General features: G+C 41.3%; 1 protein-coding gene across 1 annotated transcript in view; it reads right to left on the bottom strand.

The window, feature by feature from the left end:
• Positions 1–4,854: 4,854 nt before the first annotated feature.
• The window catches only part of PDS5A (PDS5 cohesin associated factor A), a gene marked incomplete at both ends in the record, with an annotated part of 138,454 nt that continues 132,077 nt past the window's right edge, over positions 4,855–11,231 (bottom strand). Inside the window, 2 exons of the mRNA XM_080697069.1 lie at positions 4,855–5,211; positions 9,494–9,602. Coding sequence (XP_080553195.1) covers positions 4,855–5,211; positions 9,494–9,602 — 466 coding nt within the window. The remainder of the gene's footprint in view (positions 5,212–9,493; positions 9,603–11,231) is intronic.

Here is an 11,231-nt window from a genome sequence, read left to right as displayed (position 1 = left end):
TGTTGCACAATGTCAAGAAACAAAATATATTGATGCAACAGTTGTCCCTAAAATAAAGATAAAAATTGAGCCCAGATGAGCAGACAAAAACACTTATTTTCCAATAGCACAATGTTGAAAACTGATAGCCTGATAGCAATCCTAAACACCCCAACTTTCCTTACAAAGCTGCCAAAGTCCAACTATTTTTAAAAAATTGACTTTTTTTTACATCAATAATAAAAATCTGGTGACAAACATTATAAAACCAAATGCTGTTCAGTCTTTACTCCTTTTAAAATTCCAAATATTCCAACAAAATCACAGGAGTAAAAACCATTTTAAAGTGATATGCTTTATGAAACACAATATGTACATTTATTGCAAATTATATTAGACTAAAATGGAGGGAAAAATCAAAATATGAAGTGTTTACTACTTGCAAATCAATAATAATTTTAATTATTTTCTCACTCTGATAAAAATCAGAAAGCAACATTTATAAAATTGCCACCACATCACTTTTCATAGCAGGGAACTGAAATCTGTACATCTCATTTTTGCAGAAAAGTAGACAGGCAGAAAGAATTATACATAAAAGTTTCCAAAAAGGAAAAACAAAGAAATATTTGATCTCTTTTCTTCTTAAAAAATTAATTCAGTAGACTTCTATTTTTTTTTGTGTAACATGGGAAATCTTGGCTCTAGAGTAGATGAATTTTCAGTGTCAGTGTAAGGACATCTTGTTACTTTCTTTAAAATAAAACTGCAGCATGGAAATTAATGGTGTATTTATGCATTTAAACTCCAGATATGCAGGAACTGGAACCAAGTGTTAAGCAATTTGCTTAATTATTGACTTTTCATAGGAAAAGTCTGGGGGACAGAGTTGCTTTTAGCCTCTCTTTAGAGTTTCTGCTGTACATTTCCATCAAAGGACTGTGGTCATATGAAAAGGAAGTAGTAAGTTTCTTTCAGTTTTCAAGGCAGAATGTGTGGGTTCTGAAGTGAACTTCCATTTTCTGTTCAGGGATATTTTGAATCCAAGTTTTTTCAGAAGCTAGAGCCTGCTTCTGTTTGGCCTTCATCTTCTCCCTTTGCAAATGTGTTTTCTTTTTACCTTGGGAACAGTAGAAGAATACAAGTTAGAAAAGATGTAGACAGGATACACATTAAACTAGAATTATTTCATTTGTATAGTTGCAATCTAGAGCTTTATTTTTTGTGGGGATAGAAGCCAGGGGTATTCTACCTCTGAGCTATACCACCAGCCCTAATTTTTATTCTTTATTTTCAAATGGGGTCTCACTGAGTTGCAAAGGGCCTCACTAAGTAGCTGAAGCTGTCCTCAAACTGTGATCCTCCTTGTCTCAGCCTCCCAAATGCTGGGATTACAAGTGTGAGCCACCATGCCCCGCTTCTAACATGCATTTGATCCTCAACAATCTTAGAAAAATACAAAATACAAATTTGAGCTGAGTTTGGTGGCACTTGCCTATAATCATAGTACTTGGGAGACTGAGACAGGAGGATTGTAGGTTTGAGAACAGCCTCAGCAAGTAGTGAGACTCTCATCAATTTATGAGACCTTGTATAGCTCAGAGGTGGAATACTCCTGGGATCAATTCCTCAGTAACAAACAAAGTCAGAATAATAGGTACCATTAGAAGAGAATCAATGCCGGGCATGGTGGCACATGCTTGTAATCCCTGCGCTTGGTAAGAGGAGACAGGAGGATCACGCAGGTTCGAAGCCAGCCTTGCTGGCTTAGGAGACCCTGTTTCCAAATAAAAAAAAATTATGAAAAATAGGTCTGGGAGTGTAGCCCAGAGGTAGAAGGGTTTCCAGAAACCCCAGTACCACCAAAAAAGAAAGAAGAGAAACATAACTGCAGGTAGCACTGTTGGCAGGATAGTGAGGTGGTTAGGAAGGGATGTGCCCCGTGCATTCGCAGCCCTGCCCTGTGCTATACGACCACAGCTTACAATTCCTGACCTCTGGGCTCTGTTATACTTACTTCATAATGGCTGTTATCAACCATCTTTACAATCAATACATATACCAGACACCATGCCAAAACCTTCTACACATAAGTCTAATTTTCACCACAGTCTTATTCTCAGCATTAGTGCTTAATGTTTGCCACTTTTCAAAATGACTTCTCTCCCTCTCCCTCTTTTTGGTACTGAGGATTGAACCCAGGAGCATTTCTTCTTCTGAGCTACACGCGCAGCCCAATTTTTAAAATTTTTATTTTGGAACAGGGTCTCAGTAGGTTGATGAGAGTTTTACTACTTGCTGAGATGGATGGTAAACCTATGATCCTCCTGTCTCAGCCTCCCAAGTATAGGGATTACAGGCATGTGCCATCTTACCCAGCACTCATTATCTCTCTTTTTTAACAGACCCTGGAATTCAGAGGCTTTTATTTGCCTGTGCTCTGAAAAAGGGTGAAATAATGCTACAATTGGTCTGATTTACAGTAGTTATTTCTACTTCACGGAAATTAGCACATATATGAACGGAAATAGTTATTTTAATTATGAAAGTGTTTATTTTTAAAGCAGTCACTTTTTTTTTTTTTTGCTGTACGCGGGATGAAACCCGGGGAGATTCTATCTCTGAGCTACATCCCCAGCCTGATTTTTTATTTATTCTTTTTTTTTTGAGGTACTGGTGATGGAATCCAGTGGCATTCCACCTCTGAGCTACACCCCCTGCCCTATTTTTTATTTTTTAAACAGGGTCTCACTAAGTTGCAGAGGCTGGCTGTGAACTGCAATCCTCTGGCCTCAGCCTCCCGAAAGCTGGGATTACATGTGTGCGCCACCATGCCTGGCTTATTCTTTATTTTGAAACAGGGTCTCATTGAGTAGCAAAGAGCCTCACTAAGTAGCTGAGGCTGTCTGGGAACCTCTATCCTCCTGTCTCAGCCTCCCAAATGCTGGGATTTCAAACGCATGCCACCACACCTGGCTAAGCATTTACTCTTTTTTTTCTTTTGCAGTACTAGAGATAGAACCCAGGGGCATTCTACTTCCAAACAACACCCCAGCCCTATTAGTTTATTCTTTATTTTAAAACAGGGTCTCACTGAGTTGCAAAGGGCCTCACTAAGTAGTTGAGGTTGGCCACGGACCTGTGACCCTCCTGTCTCAGCCTCCCAAATGCTGGGATTACAAGTGTGCGCCACCACGACCGGCTAGCATTCACTCTTTTTTTTTTTTGGTGGTATTGGGGTTCCTGGAAACCCTTCTACCTCTGCGTTACACTCCCAGACCTATTTATTTTAATTTATTTATTATTTATTTTTATTTGGAAACAGGGTCTCTTAAGCCAGCGAAGCCAGCGAGGCTGGCTTCGAACCTGCGCGATCCTCCTGTCTCTGCCTCTCAAGTGCGGGGATTACAAGTGTGTACTACCACACTTAATACCAGTTTAGTGAGCAGACACAGTGAATGTAAAATTAAGCAGTTTTTTTTCCCCTCCTGTTTTGGTACCGGGGATCAAACCCAGGGGTTCTCTACCACTAAGCTATATTACCCAATCCTTTTTCATTTTCATTTTGTTTTTTTTAGTACTGGGGATTGAACCCTAAGTAATTCTAAATTGGAGCTACAACCCCAGACTTTTATTTTTTGTTTTGAAACAGGGGCTTGCTAGGTTGCTGAGTCTCACTACTTGCTTCGGCTGTCCTCAAACCTGTGATCCTCCTAGCTCAGCCTAGTCCAGGGATCATTAACCATGCACCACCACTCCTGGTTACTTTTTTACTTTGAAACAGGGTCTTGCTAAGTTTCCTAGGTTTGTCTAGACCCTGTGATCCTCCTATTTCAATCTCTGAAGTACTGGGATGAGGCATGTGCCACTGTGCCTGGATCACAAAGTCAAAGTAGTAACTGTAAGCCATGTATGAGAGGAGATACCTTGGGCCTGCAGTTGGGGCACTAATGTTGTAGTATGGAAAATGTGAAATCCTAGCCCAAGGATGGTCAAAGATGAACAGCTGTGAGGTTTCAATGGGAAGTATAGTAAAGAGGCAGGTTGTTGACTTGTACTAGAAGTTAACCATGACAAAAAGAATTAAAGAGTAAGAATTAAAGAGCATGATTTTATATATATATTTGTGTTACTGGGGATTGAGCCCAGGAGCATTCTACCTCCGAGCTACACCCCCAGTCCCAATTTTTATTTTTTATTTTGAAACAGGGTTTCACTTAAATTGTGGCGGGCCTCACAAAGTATCTGAGACTAGCCTAGAACTCTCATCCGCCTGTCTCAGCCTTCCAAGTACTGGGATTACAAGCGTGCGCTACTACACCTGGCTTGCTTGCTTATTTATTCATTCATTCATTCATTTATTTTTTGGTGGTACTGGGGTTCCTGGAAGCCCTTCTACCTCCGGGCTACACTCCCAGACCTATTTTATATTTTTGAAACAGGGTCTCTTACGCCAGCGCGGCTGGCTTTGAACCTGCGCGATCCTCCTGTCTCCACCTCCCAAGCGCGGGGATTACAAGTGTGCACCACCACGCCCGGCCGGCTTATTTATTTTTGAAACAGGGTCTCACTAAATTGTTGGGGGTCTAAGTTGCTGAGGCTGGTTGTGAACCTGTGATCCTCCTGTCTCAGCCACGCAAGTACTGGGATCACAAGCACGTGCCACCATGCCCAGTTCATATTTTTGACTCTCTTTTCCATTCCAGGACTTTGTATCTAACAGATAGCTCTTTATATTATGTAAACCCAGCACAAGTATGTGAAGGACACCAATCAAAAGATAACTTCCTCCTTGCTAATAAGTACAAATATCAAAACACCATTCCAAATTGACAGATACCCAGGTTCCCGGTTCGGGAAGAACGGCGGTGCTTGTTACCTCTGCAGGTCAATCTGTCTCTCTGCTGGTGTGGCCTTTTTGGCTGCCTCTTGCAGTTTGGGTGCTTTGGCATTACCTGCTTCCAAACCCCCAGGGCTCTCTTGACTGGCGGCAGTTCTCTTCCGCCCCTTACCAGTGGGTTTACTTATATCATCATTTTTGGTTGCATTGCCCTGAGATTCAGACTTGGGCCGACGTCCTCGCCTGGGTTTGGAAGGGGCTGGTGGTCCCGATTCATCTCCTTTCTCATCTGTTTTCTGTTGGATGTTCTCTGTACCAGCTGCTGTTACTGTTCTCTTCTTTCCTCGATCACTGCTGATGTTGCCCTGTGTGGCCTGATCAGAATTAATTTCCTAAAAGAGCACAAACAATGCTGTAAACACAAAGTCTTTATGCTATTTTGAAATAAAAAAATAATTGGGGTGGTAGTGTAGCTCAGAGGTAGAATAAGCCTCCACAGTACCACAAAGGAAAAAAAAAATTTTTTTCAAAGTATTTAAATGGAGTTGGGATGTTGCAGGGTTTCTAGTTAATTGCTTACACCATACCAGGAAAGTAAGCTCCTTCAGAGGAATTATGCTTGGTGCCTACCACAATGCTCGGCACACATAGTGTGCTCAATAAATGAACAGTAAAACGAATATGCACTACATATAAAACAACAACAGCAACAACAACAACAGCTTGGTTTGGCATCATGCTCATTCTGTTTTTCTTTTTGGTGGTACTGGGGTTAAACCCAGAGGCTTTCTTACTTCTGAGCTGCACTCCAAACCCATTTTGTTTTATCTTCAGAGTCATGCTGTTGCCAAGATTGGCCTCAAACCACGATTCTCCTGTTGTAGGATGTAGAATACAAGTGCTTTCCACTTGGCCAAGTGGATATTTTCTTTCTTCTTTTTTTGTGTGTGGTTCTGGGGACTGAACCTAGAGCGTTTTTCCTCTGAGCTATAACCTAAGCTCTACTTTTTTTTTATTGTGGTACTGGGGATGGAACCCAAGGGCATTCCACCTCGGAGCTATACCCCCTGCCCTATTTTTTATTCTTTATTTCGAATCAGGTCTTACTAAGTTGCAGAGGGCCTAAGTAGCTGAGGCTGTCTTTGAACTGCGATCCTGCGGTCTCAGCCTCCCGAATGCTGGGATTACAAGCGTGCGCTACCACACCCGGCTCCAGCCCTATTTTTTATTCTTTATTTTGAAACAGGGTCTCACTGAATTGCAGAGGGCCTAAGTAGCTGAGGCCGGCTACAAACCGTGATCCTCCTGTCTCAGCCTCCTGAATGCTGGGATTACAAGCGTGTGCCACCACGCCTAGCTGAGCTCTACTTTGAAACAGCATCTCAGTAAATTGCTGAGTTTGGCCTGGAACATGCAATCCTCCTGTATTGGTCCCCTAAGGACTGGGATTACAAGTATAGGCCACCATGCATGGTTCATTTAACCTAACTTCAAGCTGAACATTTTCTCTTTTTAGCCTATCATTAAATTATCTAAAAATGCTCAAAGCAATAAAAGTCCATTATACCATAATAGATATAATGGACTTTAGAATAAACAAAAGTTTTAAGAATGAAAGTGGCTGGGAGTGGTGGTGCACACTACAACCTAGTGAGACCGTTTCAAAATAAAGAATAAAAAATCGGGCTGGGGGTGTAGCTCAGAAGGAGAATGCCCCTATGTTCAATTCTCAGTACCACACAAAAAAGTAACCTTTACATACATGATTTTTAAGAATCAGTTATAGCCAGGAGTAGTGGTGCACATTTATAATTCTAGTACTTGTGAGGCTGAGAGAGGAGGATTGCAGGTTTGTGGCCAGCTTCAGCAATTCAGCCAGATCCTCCACAACCTAGTGAAATGTTTCAAAAATAAAAATATAAGCTGGGCATGGTGGTGCACACTTGTAATCCTAGCATTTGGGAGACTAAGACAGGAGGATCCAGGTTGGTTGCCAGCCATTGGAACTTAGTGAGGCTCTTTGCAACTCTGTGATACCCTATTTCAAAATAAGGAATTAAAAATGAAGCTGGGAGCCGGGCGTGGTGGCACACACTTGTAATCCCAGCATTCAGGAGGCTGAGATAGGAGGCTTGCGGTTCGTGGACAGCCTCAGCTACTACTTAGTGAGGCTCTTTGCAACTCAGTGAGACCCTGTTTCAAAATAAAAAATGAAAAAATAGGGCTGGGGGTATAGCTTGGAGGTTGAATACCCCTGGGTTCCAACCCCAGTACTGCCAAAAAAAAAAAAAGTATGTAGCTGAGAGGTAGAATGACCCTGCTGACCCTGCTTTCAATCCTGAGTCACACACACACACACACACACACACACACACACACACACACACACACCCAAAACCAAAGCAATTATAGTAAGGAATGGTAGTATGTAATCCCAGTACTGAAGAGGCCGACACAGGAGGATTCCAGGTTAGAGGATAGCTTCAGCAACCTACTGAGACCCTGTTTCAAAACAAAAATAAAACTGGGGGTATAGCTCAGAGGTAGAATACTCCTAGTTCAATCCCTAGACAGACACACATAAGATATGAGAGGATAAGAATAAGGTGGCTTACAAAAAATTAAACTGAAATACAGAATGAACCAGAGAATGGATCTGCAAAGTTGTCTTGAGGAAAGGTAAGGATTTCTGGGCCAATGAAGATGGAATAACATAGTGAGCAGACTTGTTTTGTCTGCAGTGCGAGTGACTGAACACACAGCCTGGTACTGGACAGCTAATGCCTCACCGCGAATTATACCCTCAGCTCCAGGACCAAGTAAGATTACTTTTTTTCCCCTTTTTTTGCGGTACTGGGGATGTTGAACCCAGGGGCATTCTACCTCTGAGCTTTATACTCCCAGCCCTAGTTTTTTATTCTTTTATTTTGAAACAGTTTTTCACTGAGTTGTGAAGGGCCTAAATAGCTGAGGCTGTTTGTGAACCACAATCCTCCAGTCTCAGCCTCCTGAATGCTGGAATTACAAGCGTGTGCCACCATGCCCAACTGTATGATTACTCTTAAACCTGAAGGAGGAACTGTTCAGATCGATTGCCAATTGCTAAAGCAAATCTAAACCAGAGAATGTATATAATTCAAATTACATTTTAAAAAGCTCACACTGGACAGGCAAGGTGGCAAATGCTTATAATCCTACTACTTGAGAGGCTGAGACAAAAGGATCATAGGTTCAGGGACAGTCTCAGAAAGTAGTGGGATTCTCATCAACTTAGTGAGACCCTGTTTCAAATTAAAAAAATAAGCCGGCACAGTGGTGCACGCTTGTAATCCCAGTGTGCTTGGAAGGCTGAGACGGGAGGATTGCACAGGTTCAAATCCAGCCTCAGCTACTTAGTGAGGCTCTCAGTAACTTAGTGAGATCCTGTTTCCAAATAAAGTATAAAATAGGTCTGGAAGTATAGCCAGGAGGTAGAAAAGCCCTTGGGTTCTACCCCCAGTACCAAACACACACACACACACACACACACACACACACACACACACACACACACACAAATAAGATATAGCTTAGAGGTAAAATGACTCTGGGTTTTATTCCTAGTACCCCCAAACAAAAATATAATATGGTTAGAGGTGCAGCTCTGAGGCAGAATGTCTTGGATTCAATCTCTAGTACAAACAAGTCACTCATACACTGTTTAAAAAAAAAAAAAAAAAGAGGCTGAGACAGGAGGATTGAGGTTTGCTGACAGCCTCAGCTACCTAATGAGGCTCTTTGCAACTCAGTGAGACCCTGTTTCAAAATAAAGAATAAAAAATTGGGCTGAGGTAGAATGCCCTTGGGTTCCATCTCTGGTACTAAAAAACAAAACAAAACCAAACCAAACCCAAAAACCCCACAAAAGAAAAAAAGTCAAATTTTAAGTAATTTAGATATCCTTTATGGGTACTGAACTCATTTACAGGCATTGGGGGCATTCTACCTCTGTAAGACTGTTTCAAAATAAAAACTAAACCGAGCCTGGTGGCAAATGCTTGTAATCCCAGCTTTTGGGAGGCAGATATATGAGGATCTCGGTTTGCAGATAGCCTTAGCTACTTAGTGAGGCTCTTGCACCTTAGTGAGGCTCTGTTTCAAAATGAATAAAAAATAGGGGTAGTAGTATAGAATGTCCCTGGTTCCATCCACAGCACCACACACACACACACAAAAAGGTGCAGTGCAGCTCAGAGGTAGAATGCTCCTGGGAGCCAGGTGTGGTGGTGCACGCTTGTAATTCCCACGCTTAGGAGGCGGAGACAGGAGGATTATGCTGGTTCGAAGCCAGCCTTCCCGGCTTAAGAGACCCTGTTTCCAAATTAAAAAAAATATATAAAATAGGTCTGGGAGTGTAGCCTGGAGGTGAAAGGGTTTCCAGGAACCCCAGTACCACCAAAACAAAACAAACCCCAAAAAACAAAAACAAAAACCAAAAACAAACAAAACAAAACCCAGCTCCTGTGTTCAATTCTTAGTACCACCAAAAAAAAAAAAAAAAAAAAAAAAAAAAAAAAAAAAAAGAATTTAACAGGGGCAAGGGGTGTAGCCCATCATAGTGGTAGAAGCCCTGGGTTTGGTCCCTAGAATGGCAAGATACCCAATAGATAGCAACATACATAAATAAATATTTACCTTATTCTTTACTGGGTCAATGTTCTTTACAGGTGCAACAGGAATAATTCTTACTGGGTTCTCCTCATTTTCACTAACTCCAGTTTCTGATGCTTCTGAACTCTGTTCCCTAGGGAAGAAAAATAAATCAAGGCTTCTTTATTTCACCACATATACTGAAAGTTCATTCTTTTATTCATCAGTAAGGAAAGGCTGAGGCTGATTTGGAAAAACAACCAAGTGAGGCAATGATAGCAAGACCTAGAATGTCTCTGATTATAGACTATTGCTTTTTTATAGATTTTTGTGTGTTACTGGGAACTGAACCCAGGGGTTTTCTACCTCCAAGTCACATCCACCCTGGATTCAAACTCCAGTTCCCCATGCCTCCACTCACAAAGATAGAAATGGTTGGCTATAACCACTTGACAAAATGTCAACAGTGAAACAATTATTCTAAGCCTTATCTCTTAAATATCTATATATTTAAGTCATAATGTAATATAGTGAGCTGGGTATGGTGGTTCATGCTTATAATTCCAGCATTCGGGAGGCCGAGACGGGAGAATTGCGGTTTGTGGACAGCCTCAGCTACTTAGTAAGGCCCTCCGCAATCTAGTGAGACCAGTTTCAAAACAAAGAATAAAAAATAGGGCAGGGGGTGTAGCTTGGAGGTCGAATGCCTCTGGGTTCCATCTCCAGACCCTCAAAAGGGGGGGGGGGTTATATGGTTACTTTCAGTGTTCTTAATGTTCTGCAAGAGGTAAACTATAATGGGAGAAGACCACTTGTAAGGTGTCTGACTCCCCTACCATTTATTTATTTATTTATTTTATTTTTGGTAGTAAGGTAGTAGTGTTCTACTTTGAGCTATACTCCCAGCCCAATTTTAGTTGGAAATAGGGCTAAGTTGCTAAGTTGTTGAGAGCCCCACTAAGCTGCGGAGGCTGGCTTCAAACCTATGATCCTTCTGCCTGGGATTACAAATGTGTGCCACCCTAGATTCCATTATCTCCTTAAACTACAACTATTCCAGGTTAATTCATTTTTTATTTTGAGGTTCCAATGCTGAAAATCATTTAAACGTTACTGGTTGAATTAACCATATAATTTTATGGATAAAAATGAAAATTTTATCATTACTATTCTGGTGATTAACACCCAGGGGAATTCTGCCTCTGAATTATAACCTCAGCATCCTGCCCCTCTTTGAGTGGTACTGGGAATTAAGCCCAGGGACATACTACCTCTGAGGTACACATCCAGCCCTTTTTATTTTGAAATAGCATCTTGATAAGTTGTTGAGGATCTTGCTAATTGTTGAGGCTGGCCTTGAACCTGCTTTCTTCCTGTCTCAGTCTCCCAAGTGCTGGGCTAAGAGGAAATAATATCTTTAAAAATGCCGGGCATGGTGGTATACACTTGTAATTCCAGTACTTAGGAAGCTAAAACAGGAGGATTGCAGGTTCAAAGCCAGCCTCAGGAACTTAATGAGGCTGTCAGTAACTTAGTGAGAACCTGGTTCCAAATAATAAAATGAAAAGGGCTAGGGTTGTAGCTTAGTGGTAGAATGACCCTGAGTTCAATCCCCAGTACCACAAGAAATAATTTAAAAAATCTTTTAAAACTCCAATATGTAGTGCTGTAAAGAAGGATCAGGTAGAAATTCTTATGCACTGGTTAGCATAGCAAATATAACATTAAAAATCAGTCCAATTTATTTAATAGTTGCATTTTCATCGCTTTCCTATATGTTCAA

Source organism: Muscardinus avellanarius (genome assembly GCF_963383645.1).
Source record: "Muscardinus avellanarius genome assembly, chromosome: 6".
In the NCBI taxonomy this organism is placed as follows: Eukaryota; Metazoa; Chordata; class Mammalia; order Rodentia; family Gliridae; genus Muscardinus; species Muscardinus avellanarius.
The sequence above is the reverse complement of the archived record's forward strand: the minus strand, read 5'-3'. Positions and strand labels throughout refer to the sequence as shown.